At 36.6% G+C, this 16,374-nt stretch overlaps 1 protein-coding gene across 1 annotated transcript in view; it reads right to left on the minus strand.

The window, feature by feature from the left end:
* The window catches only part of LRMDA (leucine rich melanocyte differentiation associated), a 680,442-nt gene that overhangs the window by 282,942 nt on the left and 381,126 nt on the right, over positions 1–16,374 (minus strand). Inside the window, exons 4-5 of the mRNA XM_055720225.1 lie at positions 12,184–12,323; positions 1,678–1,804 (exon numbers count right to left, since the gene is read on the minus strand). Coding sequence (XP_055576200.1) covers positions 1,678–1,804; positions 12,184–12,323 — 267 coding nt within the window. The remainder of the gene's footprint in view (positions 1–1,677; positions 1,805–12,183; positions 12,324–16,374) is intronic.

Raw genomic sequence — 16,374 nt, forward strand, 5'->3', positions numbered from 1 at the left:
TATAATATCTGTTCTGCATCCAATTTAATATTTATTTTAAATTAGCCACTTCGGTAATATGTATATAATATTGTATGATGAGGGTAATTTTGTAGTGCCTTAAGAAACATTAATTCATGCCATGAAAAGCATTTACAATGATTTTACCACCAGCAATTTGTACCAAACCATTTATAAGGAAAAAAACCCACAACTTCAGTATGGCAGTAACAACAGTAAATTTGAGCCTTCTGCAAATTTGCTGAAATAAATATATGTTTTATCATAAGACTTCGTGGGTAAATAATTCAAAACTATACAAAAGGTTCAATTACATATGTAAAAGATAAAGATCTTATCCCTACATTTGTGAAGTAATTTACCCCTCGCTATTGACTTGAAAGGAAGTTTCATCCAGAACAGTAACTTCAAATTTAACAGGCATTTTTTCCCTTCTCTTACACTATTAAGTTGGTCAAAATTCAGAGCAGACTCTTATATAAAAAATCAAAATGCTAATAAAATTTAAAAAACACTTTACCAGATCACAATCTGATTTGATAAGAAGAATTATGAAAGAATACAACATACATATGCTATATCCAACACATGTCAGCTGTTGCATTTGGCTAGATCCAGCAAAGATGGTTTGATGTGAATAAGATATCCACAACAGCTTAGAAAGAAATTATTTATTACCTATGTGAAGCTGGAATAACTAAAGGCAGTGGTAAACAATATACAAGCATAGCTTTGATATCAGAACTGTTACCATTTTAGTAGTTATAAATGAATCAGTCTGAATTAATTTGTTATGCACTGCAATTGTACTTGTGATAATGCATTTATCTAGCACCAGTGTTACAGTACCAAACAGTGTATTTCCATAACTGCTACATTATTATTCAGCATTATTGGAAATCTTCAATAAATTATTGATGGTATATTTTAGAGCACAAAACAGTAAACAGAAAGCAACTAGACTGAAAACTTGAGTTTTAAGAAAGAATTGCAGCCCTAAAACCCTCTGCAGCTCAGACTGCTGTTATCGTGTCTTGATCAACAATGGAAAAAGAAGGCAAAGCAGAGGATTCCCATTCCCATTCACATTCTGTTTGCGTCGGTGGGATGCAGCATGCCCAGAATTGATGCGAGCAGTATCAAAAGCTCAGATTATGGAAACCGTCGCTCTGATGTTGTCGATGCTAATTAGCAAGACACCGCACTGAGTAACATCATACCAAATTAGAATCAGTTGGTCCTCTAAAAGCCAATAAACACCATAGGTGTGAGCTCTGCAAAAGACATTTGTGTTTAACACAAGGTGGGGGACAACTTGTCAGAAAAACTGCGTTCTTTCGAAAAAGCACATTGCACAGCTGTTACTTATCTGCAGACTGGGTAAAAATATTTTTTACGCTCAGTGACACATATTAGTTACTTTGTTATATGCAAGAAAGGTTGGAAACCAGGGATCTGATAATAACCACAGTCCATTAACCAGGTATAACAATGAAGTTTGATATTCAAACACAGAAAAATTACTAAGGTTTTTGTCCCTTACTTGACCATATTTCCTAGTCCTTTCATTTGAAAGGTTTTGTCAGTTACTTCAGCAGAAGACACAGCCAAGCTTTCAGAGTTATTCTAAAACAATGTTAAAGAATCACATTGGTGTTCTTCCATTTACTCTCCTACCTTAGCATCCTTGGGCTTAACCACTTTCATGAAGGCACCTCTTACCAAGGCTTCCTCTCTCTCCCTCCTGGTTACCTTCCGAGTATCGAGAAATTTCAGGTTTCTCAATTTGTGCAGGACAAAATACCTGACAGCAAGCAAAATGCACGCAGTTAAAATCCAGTAATAAACAAAGACATACTCACAGACTAAATGACTAAAAAATAAAAGCAATAAACAGCAATAGCCTGTTTCCTTTCTCTGATCACCTTTTTCATGCAATGCAGCTTATGTAAAAAGTTATGTACTTGCTTTACTCCTTCAAATAAAGCTTGTGAAATATGAAATAACAATTTCATATTGGGCGGATCAAAAAATAAGAAAGGATATAAAAATAAGAAAACTATCACCATGGGCATGTACGTTCTCTACAGGTATTAGTGAGGTATAAGGCATACCCAGAAAGAGAATAAATTGGAAATTGTTTTGAATTGCCAGTTTGAAAAAAGGACTTTTGAGTGATTTCAGAGTCCATCCCGCATAGCATGGGAAAACCAATCTAAGACATGGGAAACGGCCAAATATCTTCTCTGAGAGAATTCTCAGAAAACATTAATTTGCCAACACTTCTTCAGATTGTAATGTTTTGCACAACAGTCAGCAATATTAGAGACATGTGAACAGCAAATCAGGGAGGAGTATAACTTCTTTTCTACCATACATCCTAAAATACCATCACCCTTTGTCTTGAAAAAAGTGTATGTCAGTGTCCAAAACTCTTAACATTAGGAAAAAGAATTTGTCAAGATAAAGCATGCAGTTGTTCCCGGTCTCTGTCTTCCAGGACTACATTTTGACACAGGTATCATTTGAAAGAGAATTCCGTTTGGTCCTGCCAGAGAGACAAGGTATCCTTATGGCATAAGGATCTCAGCTCAGGATTAAATGCAGGAGGACACCGGGAGAGACTATTTTTATGAAAAATATTTTAAGAATTCAAAGTTCTTGTTAGGTTCCATCAGTACTATATTCTTAATTATCTTTTTTACTCAAAGTACAGCAGTCTTTTAGCCTCAAAAAAAAAAACAACCAAAAAAACCCCCATTGTCTCCTTGCTTGCAGAGGGGCGGAACATGGCAGATCCAAAACAAAGCAAGGCACAGAACTACAGCAAATCAAAATATCCAACCACGGCAAGTGCCTGTCATTTACATTTAGTCAACCAAATGTGAAGCAGACATTGCAAAGTGAGGGAAGTGCCAGACTTTTCCTGGTAGGGGGTAGAAAGGTGATTGATACTGTTCCCCATGCCTAGCTGCTTTGCATAAAACTCCAGTCCATCAGAAAGCCTCCTAATCATACCAATCCCTTCTGGCACTGGGGGAAAGAAATCAAAGTCATTGAAAACTCTGCATAACATTTTGAAAAAGAACACCACACAAAAAATGTGTTTTAAAAGGTAGGAGTTATAACACCATTCTTAAGACCAGATAAACATGTGAAAAAAAGTCTGTAAGAGTCCCCCTTCTACAACCAAGAAAAATTTAATGCTGCAAATAAACCTTTCCTTCAAGTACACCTTTCCTCTGAGGCAACAGCTTCGTAAATTGTTAACAAGTAAACTGAAAATGCTCAGTACTGAAACGCTCAGACAGTTTAAATGTGAATCCTCAATAAAAGACATTCACTGATATTAGGCGAAGGAGAAAAGAGAAGTGCTTTGCAGAACAGAATGTCTCCTTAGACCATTTATTAAACAACAGCTACAGATCTACGAGACTGACGCATTCCCAGACTCCTCCCAGCTTTACTAGCTGCTCTACCAGTCCTCCCTGGCATTTTGCTGGCCCTTATCTTTCAGTGGAGGAGAAGCTATCCATCTTGTGTTACTGGCAGAAAAGCTCTGATGACAACAGATTCTTTCAAATGAAGACATGTACAGAAGGAAACAATATGTCAAGAGTGAAGAAGAGTGAATCTAAAAATGAGCAAAGACACCCACTAAGTGTAGGGTGATAAAAGATGAATATTCAGGTGAAGAAAACATCGGTATTAGGAAATCAGCAAATGTTTAATGATGGAATGAAATATGCCATTGAAAAGCAGGCTGCAACAAAAATGACAACAGACTAAGACAGCACTGTCATCCATGCTGACTTTGGATCACAGCCCTAATGTCAGTCTCTCAATCATTTCAAAAGAGCTTAAAATTATAATGGCATTCCTTGATACAAACATGGGTTTGTATTTTTAAGCCACCCCGGCTGCGCTTCGAAAAACAAAATCACCACCAGTACTTGCCAGTTCCAAAAACAAACCCCAAAAAACCCTACCCATGTAAACTAAACAGCAAGATACACCACAAGTCACAGCTCTGGGGCTGATTTTTTATTTTTATTTTTATTTAACTTGCATTCCTTAGGGAGGACAAATATTAAAAAGTACTGTAAAGGTTATCCCACCAGTAGAACAAAAGTATATCAGTGATTAATTCTTTTTAAAGGCGATTCAAAACACGATCCCATTTACTCAGATTCCTTTTACTAAAAGTGGAATAAAAAGACTCTATGTTATATGAAAATAATGCGATACTTTTTTATTACACAGCTGAAGAAAAGCATCAGGCTTCCTGGATATATTTTAGCTAGAAATATGAAGATGCAGTTTCAATCTAAATGTAACACAACTTTGCCATAAAAAATACAGGAAAGGATTACCAAAGCCCTGGAATGAACACTTTACAATATCAATTCAACCCTTGTAAATTTAATCCAGGGTTATTTGTTGCACAAAATCTCTTTACTGTGATGTATGACTTAGTTACTAAGGTTATCACAGCAGTATCCTAAAGTTGCATAGTACATAAAACATTTCAGTTAACAATGCAGGGAGGTTAACTCCCACAGATAACCTACTATCAGAGGGTTAGACCAGATGACATGCCTCTGTCAGCTTTCAGGAGCTATTGATGGTTCAATCAGTTTGTTTTGAAGGTAAAGTACAACAAAAGGGCACTAAACTTATTCAAACTGTCAACAGGGACTATGGAACGTTGCTTGCAGGTAAGTAATTTTGGGTGTTTTAAGGCTATTATCAAACACCAATAGCTGCAGAAAAAGACAGCTACTAATAACACAGAATGCAGCCATCATAAAATACTTTATGGCAGGTACTAGGATCCATAAATTGCATGACACACTGCACCTGTTTTAGACTTGTAAAATCACTAGTTAAGAGAATGCTGTTTAATGAAGAAAGATCCATCTAAATTTTACATTATTATAACTTTATAAAGGTTTATTTTAGGCTAAAGGTTGGGGGGGCAGGGTGTCCCTGCCTGTCCTCCCTGATTTTTTTAAATAATTTTGAAACTCAGCACTGCTCCATGTGATCTGAGACTGCTGTTAGTGGGTTTTAACATCTTTGCAGTGGTGTGAAAAAAGGTTAGAATCTTCAGTGATGAGGATAAAGGCAAGCTTCAGAAAGAGGGGGAAAAAACCACCACCCCACCCCCAAACCAGAGACACCAGGAGGGTGCTTAGAGAACCATTTATCACTGCCTGTAAACTGATCTTCTAATTCATGATGGATCAAGGAAATGAACTATGTAAGTAAGGTGGCATCTTCTTTTGTCCAGAATCATCTCCTCCCTTGACTCTCAGTGCCAAAAGTCCCATGAAAATAAGCGAATAACAGGTATTCACCACACACAAACAGGAACACTCAGCGATGGGAAAAGACCGGAGAATATCACATTTCATGTTCTTTCAGTCTCAGTTAAGTGAAAATGACAATAAAGATTAGCAATTCATTTACCGATTTTGTAAGTGTTGCATGTGATTAGTAGCATTTTAACAGTTTTTACGGAGACCTGTCAAGATATTGGAAAAGAGGGACAGGATTGAGGGGGCATTTGCAAAAGAATGCAGTGAGTTTGGGATTCAGTTGCTATTGACATTGGCAACAGTTCAATGGGGCAAAGCCTTCCTTTGAAGAAACATGATCGAGCTCAGAAAGGGACAGAACAAAGACAGCTTTGAGATCAGCTATTGCTATTTATTAAACAATACACAACTCTAGTTTTTATATAAAAGAAATACCATCGCGGATACTGACTCTACAGCCTTTAACAAATCACATACTTGTCTCAACTCTGCCTTACGAACATGGAAACTAAGACCTATCAGTTCCCTTGCAGGTATATTCTGTGCACGTTTCTAGGTCTCTATTGTGTAACAGTCATTACTTAGAATATAGTCCTTGGGTTATTCTGTCACCCCCAAAAAATCAGTGATGGTTCACAGAGCCTCAGGAGAGAGTTTCACAGGTGAAGCAAAAGGGTTCAAAGAGAACATGTAAGTGTTCTTTAAAGGATCACATGGAAGAAAGGAACAAATCTATTTTTAACATAAGCACAAAATTTGTCAGTTTCTTCAGATGCAAGCTACTTTAATGTCAACTTATTTTTCTTAAACAGCTACTGTGTGATTTCATTCTGATCTATTTTTTCAGTAGCCATTTAGGTTCAGGCATAAAAAATTCTTTCATTTTACTGAGTTTTGGTGCACTACTTCTTACGATTGTCAAGCAGTTCTAGGAAATATTTATTCTAGAACTGTGAACAGCCTAACAAACAAAAAACAAACACAAAAAAACCCCCAAAAAATCACATGATATCATAGCATCTAAGGGTCCTGATTCATTTATTACCTCCCTTGGAAAAGCAGACAAGCTGTAGAACACAGCTGGCCTCCTGATACTGAAAGATAATGGCATCACCCATGAGCCACACTATAAGAAAATCTTAAAAGAGGCAATAAATTACTCAGGGAAATAATTTTTTGGTGTGGGGTTTGGTTTTTTTTTTTTTTTCCTCCTTTCTCCTAGTAAATCTGTAAATGTTAGCATTTCAGAGAAAATAATCTCTTCCACTGAACCTTTACAGAAAGACTATGGTAAGAACTAGATTCTGTATAGTCCTTTATTTTGTACTTTTAGTAACAAAATGCTGGAATATAAAACTATATGCTACAATAATTAAGTTTAAAGCACAAAATTAAGCTGGCACTGAAAAACTGAGAAATATTTGCCCAGAAATGCCTACCTCCACCTGCAGCACAACTGCAACATCCTCTTTGTTTTATAAAGTGTTTACTCAGTTTTCTGTGCTATTGCATTTATTTTCTTTGACAATCACAGAACATAAAAATAATATACCTATTTCAAACTTTGAAGGGCTGATTACACTCTCAGTTACATTATTGTAAACTAGAAATAATAAATAACCTGAAGTCGGCAAAGTTGCTTCAGCATTCAAACGGGGAGAGAGGAAAATAAAAATTAGGACTGAGCAAAGATGTTTATGACACTGAACCAGATTATCTCCTGTAAACATTTCTCGTGCACCACCCAAAAAGTTTAACCGCCTACCCCACCCAAACAGCATACAGCTGGCTGCAGAAAACCCATCTGCCCCAAAACTTCCTCCTTAAGGAAGCCAAATCATACACAAATGAGCATCTTCCACAGCAGAAGGCATGACGTTGGCATGAGATATGTTAGAGGATCACGTAGCCTCTGTGCAACCCTGGCACTGCTTGATTATGACCATGTAATTCTGAGGGGCTCTCAAGTCACTCAGAAATCCAGACCGCCTCCTTATACTTTAACATCCTCATCTCGACTTCAGTGTAGCAAACTCTATGAATTAGGAAAGTATCTCTCTATACATGTAACAATAATTATAGTTATGTCTTGACTTACTGTGCTAGTATGGACGAATTGGGGTATTATGGACTTCCAATTTATGTGGCTGAACAAAAATGTTCTAATAGCCCTTGCTCATAAACCCTTCCAGTGGCTATCCTCATGTGGAAGTTGTGTGGCTATTCAATGTCTAACAAATACAGCAGGTTTTTTTTTCTTCCAGGTACTGTAGAAATTACAAGGCCTCCTGCAAACGGTGAAGTAGCACAGATTCATAGATTATACAGATGTAAGGGAATACCCTAATCATCTCATTAAGTACATAAAAAACATATACAGAAGTACCACAAACTTCAATCCCTCCTGCTAAAAGAGAGCCTCAGCAGTACGTTCACTGCTATTGACCCAGTACATTAGCATAATTTTCATTACTGAGAATTTCTACTCTCCTATTGCTTCTTGAATATGTATTTATGTATTTATATCAACACCCAAATTCAGTAACAAGACTATTTAAAACAGATGAGTAGGTTCTGCCTCCATTAAAAAAAAACAAAACAAAACCCCCACTAAACCAAAACAAAATCACAGTAAACCACAACAAAACTGCAAGGAAACTGAAAATGCTACAGGAGGACCCAGCATTTCACAGAATCAGACCTGTGGGGTAGGAATAGCTGATTTAGCTTGAAAAGTTAATCCATATAAAACGCATGCACTTCCTTTCTTGCTGTTATATCTTAAGAGGACTCCATAAGGTTATCACCATTTGTTCCCCTTGCCAAAGATAGCATATCTAGTATATGTACTTTTAAGCTAATTTAAAATAAACTCAGGCATTTGTTTCCACTTGCCCTTGTTTCCATGTCAACAGCACTTAATGAATGCATCATTCCAGGAAATGTCAAGAAGGAGCAAAGAAGAATGAACAAGCACCGAAAACTTCACACATGGCGTACATCCTTCACAACCATATCGCTTTAATGAAAATAGGTGAGGTCACCTGCAGCATTCACAAATGCTTTGTAATACATTCTGACCCAGATGCTTTTTCGCAGTTCAGTACCACCACGTTTGAAGTTTTCACTGCAAACAATGCCCCCACAGAACTGACCAAGTGCGGGTACAAGAGAAGCAACCACCAATTACTGTGTTGACTTCTGTTACTTTGATCTCCAGGTCGTGACCTTTGCTTTCACGCAATCTTCAAAGCAGAGATTGCAGAGTAGGTTATTTTAGAGGACGCGCTCTTTTGCAAGCTAGTTTTCTGTGCTTCGTGCTTCCTGTTAGAGCCAAAAGCTTTTAAAACTTTCCTATCACCATATTTCAGATATTCTGCTTTTCCTTGCCCTCACCCCCAAGACATCCCTTTACAAAATATTGCCTCCCAAACAGAGAAAGCTTAAAGAATAAGGTAAAAAAAAAAAAAAAGAACTTATAGCACCTTTTTTTCTTTTAACAGAAAGGAACTAAAGCCATTTACAATGATGGAAAAAAAAAAATGAGTTTTTAAAATGAACCAAACAAGTTTGCTTAGAAAAATACCACAGAAAGGAACTTTCCATTTTCTTTTCCTTTCCAAGCAAAAATTCCAATAACAAACACAGAAATATTTTCATCAATTTGTTCTCCTCCACATCTGAAAGGTAAGAAGGATTAAGAGGGATGGAAAAAAATAGTTTATTTTTTTCTAAAAACAAAACAAAAAAAGGAATGAAATACAAAAAACCCTACTTAAATGTTACTATGTTTCTTCGAAAAAACTAACTACTTAGAGAAAAAAATCACAACAATGTTTTTGTATAAAACCTAAATTTCATGAAGAACTAGGGAAAAGCTTTGGAACTGAAATGAATAGAAATGCTGTACCAATGGATTACCTGAGGAACCAGATCATAACTTCTTGACAAAAAGCACAGTTTTATAATTTTCCCAAGCATTTATGATAAAACCTAAGGCGGAATATTGCTTTTTATCTGTGTTACTAATACCACAGTAAATCACTGGGCCTTCTGTTTTTAAAAAAATTCATCTTCCACATTTTTTTAAGGTTGAGATTTTGGAGTTTTTTACAGATCTTTTCAGTCTGTTGGAATGTGAAGATTAAGTAAAGCTTTGATTACTAGCACCTTTCTCTTTCTGGTTGAGGAATTAAATAGCCTGAACTCTAATTGAACTCAGTAGGAATGAAATTAAAGCTCAATGAAAAATGAAACTGTGGTTCCAATGGTCACTGCAAAAAATTTACAAAAAGAAGTTCCCATTCAGAACAAAACAAAACCAGTTAAAGTTTATGGTAAAGCAAAATGTTGACATAATTCAGGTTCACTGACATGCAATCTCCTGATGCTTTCTGTGTGACAAGTTTTCTCAAAAAGAAAAAAATCTTAGGAAAAAAAAGTTACTTCAAACTATTAAAGAATGCTGAAACTGGCCATTTCAAACTTTTGCTTTTGAGATGTGAAGCAATACATTTGATAAAATACAAATACTGTCTCACTCAGGAGAGCTTGCTGCTGTTAAATCTGTGAGATAAATCTGTAAGTTTGGAGGACAGAAGAAAAAAGTTGTGTCCAAGATGCTTCAGAATATGTATTCAAAACACTGGATTAGGTACTCAGAGTAAAATTAGCAGAGAACTTTTAATCAGTTGCACCGTGTAGGTGAATATATTCCCCTAAAGACAGATAGATAGAAAGAGAGGGATGGATGTTTTTGCATTTTGAGTCTAATATTGTCTGGCAAACACATTTCGTATAACATAACAAATAATTATGGAAAAGGATCAGGAAGCTTTCACTATAGCAGCAGAACCATAAATCATTCAACTAATTAGAAGTCCATTCTCCTTACTTAAAAGAGCTTTAATTAACCCAGTTTTTATGGAAAAAAAAAAAGAGGGGGGAAAAAAAGAAAAAAACCCAAACCACCTCCAGGTTTTTAAAAAACTGAGGGGAAAGAAAATAGAAGCAACTTTGCAGTTTCCAGCACATGCATAAATACAATCACTTCACACTTTGACACGGTCGTTTGCTACAGTGTGACCTAAAACTACCTTGACCTCCCTGAAATCAACATTTTTGCATTGAAATGAAACAACAGACATGCTTGTTTTGATGTATGGCTGTGTGACATATTATAAATATTACATCACATAACCACAGAGGATGTCAATCAATAAAGAATTTCTTCAGACAGCACTAAATGAACCATGGGTTCTTGCCTCTGAATGGCTCCTTTAACATACTACTTTTGCTTAAATGATTAATAGGAGACATATTGTCAGAAAACATACTTAAAGTGAAAAACAGTAAACTGTAGAAATATCATTCATTTTTTAAGCTATTCTCTAGTGCAAATGTCACATAAATTTACATAGAGACAGCACTATTAGACTCTCATAGGCTGGAGAGCAGGCACACCTTCCACTTAAGTGTGAAAGCAATGGGAAAATATTCTATTAAATCTAGGCTGCTCTACGTCATCAAAACCAAAATGCTACAGCTAAGCTGAAGTCAAGAGTTTAATCACCAGAAGGTGAAAGTCTTTACACTAAGGGTAACCTAGAAATCCTTCTCCCAGATTTGGAACAAAGAGAAATGTACATGTACACCTGGGACAGCTGTGCTACTGTTTCAACCTAGAGCGGGCATGAGCAATAACTGGTGCATCAAATTCATACCACTTCCCAATAAACCCGCTTTTAGTCTCCACCACTTTGTATTGTTTTATCCTAACTCCTACAGCAGAGTTTGGATTACATGAAGATAAAATCAGAGGTTTGTTACATAACTCTGAATACTGTGGGTGATCTGCTAATAAAAACTAAGCTCAGGCTCTGCAAGGTCAGCAGCGTGGTGACCAGTGCCGCTTGGCTTTGACTTGCCTCAGCCAACATGAAAAATGCCAGCACACAGAGACTGAAATCTTTGATCATATCTGAGCAAGGAAAAGGAAAATCAAATTACTTTTGTTCTTGTTTCTTGTTGGTTTGTTTTGTGGTTTGTTTGTGGGTTTGTTGTTTGTTGTTTTTTTTTTTAAATAATCAGTGTCTCACCTAAATGTTATAGCTGTGAAGATTATGTCACTTCAGCAGACATTCTGTAAGTTTTAGATCTATACTCACAGTCATAGTCAGTCACAAGTATTTTTATTTTTTAAAAAATAACCGTTGTAATCTTTAGCAACATTTCAGTTGGACATACAGTATTTTATCAGGCTTCCATATTAATTTCCAGGTGACCTTGTGTGTAATCTAGCTAATCAAAATTACATTCTAGAGACAGTTTGGGCTTTTTTATTTTAAACTGAACACTAACTGCTGTGAGTAAAGCAGCGTGATATAGGAGTCCTTTCTTCTGTGATCTTTAACAGTGCCTTGATAACTACAGTAGAAAAAACTCATAACCATAATCAAACGTTAGCAAAAGACAATGCAACTGGCTGAGTGTAGTGATTTATTATTTTTTTTTATTGACTGTCACCATTTGCGCAGGTGAACGTTGCCTTACCTTGGCCTTCATGAACAAAAGGCTGTAAGTAAGCACGCATGAGCATCCACATTGAAGAAATCCTGTGCACACCTGCTCAACTCAAACATGTGCTGTACAGCACCAAAACGTTTCCTGAAACAGGGCTGCTCAGAGTGATCTCGCTGAAACGGGGTGACTCAAATCCCCAGGTGTTTCATGGCAGAAGATGCCACAATGTTTTCAGAATAGAGTAGGTGTTTGAGAGTCTGAGTTGGTTTTAGTTCAACATTTTCCTGGTAATAAAACAAAACTGACATACATTATTGTATCTACAAGTGAAAACACTAACCTGTACCTCTGGTAGTCATCTTCATCCTTTTCTTTGCAGACCAGTTCATTTGGGCAAGCCATGTTTCCAAGTAAACTGAGATACCGTAGTGACGGCGCAACTTCAGCCAAATGGTCCAAAAGGCTTTCCAATTCTGTTATGTGTCAAAGGTTGCGAGTTAAGGATTCAATGACATTAACAAAAAAAAGCATTTAGAGTTGCATCACTGCTGATTTAAACGTACATTTCAATAACTGACAATCAAATTTAGTATGGCATTCGGGAGAATGTCACATTAATTGTTCCAAGGGCAAACAGGGATAAACTTCAGTCAGTTTTTTGGCAAGGAATGAAAGAATTCGGCTGTTTTGTCATTCTTTTCTCCTCCTTTCTTTCCTAGGTGGTTCACTACAAAACATTAAAACTTTGACAAAATGATGGATGCTGTGTGGTAAAATGGCTAGCAATTGCTGGAGCCATGAAACTTTTCCAGCACGGAAACAAACAGTTAGTTTCACAGCACATTCATCACTAATATATTCAGTCCACTGGAAAATGAGTTTAAAAAAGAAAAAAAAAAAAAAAAAGAAAAGAAAAAAAGTAAGTCAAACCACAACAACCCACTTTCGCTCCCAGCATACAAATGCTTTGAGTGTGACAGCAACATATTTGTAATTACTCAATTAGTATATGTCAATTAATGCTTCACTAAGTGCAACTTAGAGACTTCGGTATGTAGGAAGCTTTAAAGTCCTGTAAAGCATAATGTTTTTCATTAAAACAGCATTATATATGGGTATTCATGAGGCTTTTTACCTTAACTATATTCCTCAGAACATAAATAATGATGATACACCTTTGATACCATAAACTACATTAAAACAAACAAGCAAATAAAGGTTAAACTATCTTTTACCCACTTCAATATTGGAAACCACAGCTTAGGTTTAAGCATAAAAACAATATTCAACCATTTTCACCCTGTCAATTGGTCAAATAAAGCAAATTATTTTATTAAAGTCTAGCGTGACAGTCTCTAAGACTCAAACTATACATTCTTATTTAATTCAATTTGCATGCAAAGAAAAAAGTGTGATTCTCAAAAAAGATGCCACACATATGCATGCAAAAAGTTTTCAATGTTTAAAAACTGACTGATTTAAACAATAGTAATAATTATTCAAAACCATTAAAGGGCATTTTCATTCCTCTGTTTTTATCCACTCTTGCTGTTAGAGACCACAACTATTGTTTTAAATCCTCAGTTCACTTGTGTTGCTATTATTTATACTTGATTTATGTGTTTCTGTTATCTTTGTTATTTTTAGCTGATGGAATTTACTTTATTTCTTCACCCCAATATCTTAAGGGCAACAGAAGCAATAGAGAACAGAAAGAGCAGCTTCATTGTTAAAAATGCGGTCTTCCTTTTGTAAGCCTGAAGTTTTATTATATTTCCCAACACATACGAAGATCATGCTGACAATTATTGATTATAATATATTAAAATCAATGTATCTACATAGATGATGTTCTGTCCTGTAAGGTCTGAGGAATCTTACTCAAATATTTTGTTGGAGTGAGAAAAACAAGAGTTTGAAATCAGTTTTATGAATTAATTAAAAAGCTAAAAATGCTAATTTTTACTTTGGCAAAGCCACCTTATGGAATGCTATATGCCACTAAGTAATCAACCAGACCCTAAGAAAAATTGTCTTTTTGTAGCACCACAAGATATAAGTCTTCCTTGTTAGCCAGGATGAATTCCCAACCAAAATTTGGTGCTAATTCTCATCTTCTCATCTCTGGCCCCCAAGCTCATATGTAAACCTTTTCATGGCTCTTTCAAGGTAGTATGTGATTGTGATGGGAAGGTCACAGCCTTTTCCCACACATGTTCAAGTGCAAGGCTTTTTAAAAATTTCCTAAAACAGTTAAGAGAAGGGCTTGAAACTGGCACCCATCCTCAGCCAGGAGAAACACTTAATTTCTTGCAGGATTGCTTAAGTTGCATAAAGGTTCCCCGAGAGAAACAGTTTATTATTACAAAAGACAGTTATTTCCATAACAACAGTCACACACAGGGGGTTAGCTATTACAAGGCTTAAATTGCTTCTGGCCATTTCTTATCGGAAGAAAAGAAATAAAGAAATCCACCAAAACACCAAACCCCAATCATTTTGTTTCCTCTATGGAGTAAACATGCAGAATTTTTGCTTGTCAATTCAGCAGGCATTTTTCTGGGCTAGCAGCTTTTCTCCCCAACAATTTGCTGAATGGGGAGGTATTCTGACTCCCATCTGAGCACGCATATTTAGGGGCAAATATCAAAATATTCATAGATATGTAATGACAAAGAACAGTGTGTCAGCTTAGATCTGCAGAACACGTAAGACTATTTATCAAAGTGGTATGGAAAGCAAAAGGGAGAGACACCAAATTCACCAAGAGTTTTGGGTAAATAACAGTACCTGATAATCTGCACCTCAAAAAGCTGAATCTCCTCAAATTTGCCAATCAGTATCTCGAATCTAAACCCTGAGCAAAATTATCTCACGAGGATAACTGGGAATCACACACAGGCTTCTTTCCACACAGTGCTGTGTGAGACTCCCTAGATCTCTTTATCATTTACTCATGTCCCTCTACTGAAACAGACAGTTAGCATCCTAGTGTTATTTTAATTTCAGCTGCAACAGAAACACATGCACAGGACAAACACCAAGAATCTGATAGAATCACCTCAGAAGGTCACTAGTTCACAGAAAAGTCACAGCTCTGCAGGCTCGGACAGCCCAAAAATAAAACACCAGCAGCACCCAAGAAGAAACCAATGATATGATAGTCAACTGCTTAGACCAGAATCAGCAGTTACATGACAAATAAAATAAATTACCTGTTCTTTAGGACTTCAACAATCTTTTCTGATTCTCCTTAAATACAAAACAAAACAAAATGCAAGGTACCAATGATTTTTACAAGAAGTCCCATCCACCTGCCATAACAGTTATTCTTTACAAAGCACGTAGGAAAAAAAGAAAAGATATCCTGTTCAAATTCTCACAATTAAGTGTTTCACAGAGATGAGTCATAAGTCGTGGTGCCCTTCCAGGGAACTGTTTCATTAATCAGCATGACCTCAGGGCAGCTCTCAATCCATTCCCTACCCAGCCTGTATTGATACTGGGAGTTGCCCCAACCCAGGTGCAGGACACTGCACTTGGCCTTGTTGAACATCGTGAGGCTTGCTAGGGCCCACCTCTCAAGCCTGTCAAGGTCCCCCCAGATGGCGTCCCTTCTCTCCAGCATGGCCACTGCAGCACATAGCTTGGTGTTGTCATCAAACTTGCTGAGGGTGCACTAGATCTCACTATCCATGTTGCCCACAAAGATGTTAAACAGGGTCAGTTCCAACATTGACCCCTGAGGATCAATCACTGGCCTCCACTTGGACACTGAGCTGTTGACTACAACTCTTCATCCAGCCACTTCCTTATCCACCAAGGGGTCCACCCATCAAATTCCTGTCTCTATTAATACCTCTCTTTTGAACAGACATTGACTAAACCAGAAGTTTGTAACAACAATAATTTTAAACTCTTCAGCTCTTTAGCTCACAAGCTACAACATTAATTCTCAGCAATTATACAGCAACGGTCCCCTCCAAAAATGCAACCTGGCCTCCATGAATCATTAACACAAACATACCAGACATACTTCAGTATTTCATCCCATCAAAAGACTATACTGACTTCTTGTACTATTTCTAGTTTTAGATTAGGGAAATGTTTACAAGAACTGGGTATCTCTCATACACAGATTAACTTTTTTAGGCGTCTTCATTATGTTACACATATGTATACCACACATGCATATTTACAGTAAACCTATCAACCACATAAATAAGCACAAGCTGGCAAAACCATGTCACCATATTTTTTGTTCAGAAAAACAAGCACTACCAGCAAAACTGAGACATTAGCAATAGAATTACTTGGAAAATATAGTACTATGTGGGTCCAGTTAAGCTGCACAGTAATTTATTTTTTTGCAAGTTTTATGTAACCAAAAATATTCTACAAATAAGTATGTTCTGACTTGTCTATTTTCACTCACTATCTAGTACCCAATATCAGAGTTTTTGAGGTTCTCCAGAAGTCAAAAAGAACAAGCAAAAGCCCAAGGCAAATTAGGCAGTTCCCTTCTCTGGCT

Source organism: Falco cherrug, chromosome 9, assembly GCF_023634085.1.
Source record: "Falco cherrug isolate bFalChe1 chromosome 9, bFalChe1.pri, whole genome shotgun sequence".
Taxonomy (NCBI): Eukaryota; Metazoa; Chordata; class Aves; order Falconiformes; family Falconidae; genus Falco; species Falco cherrug.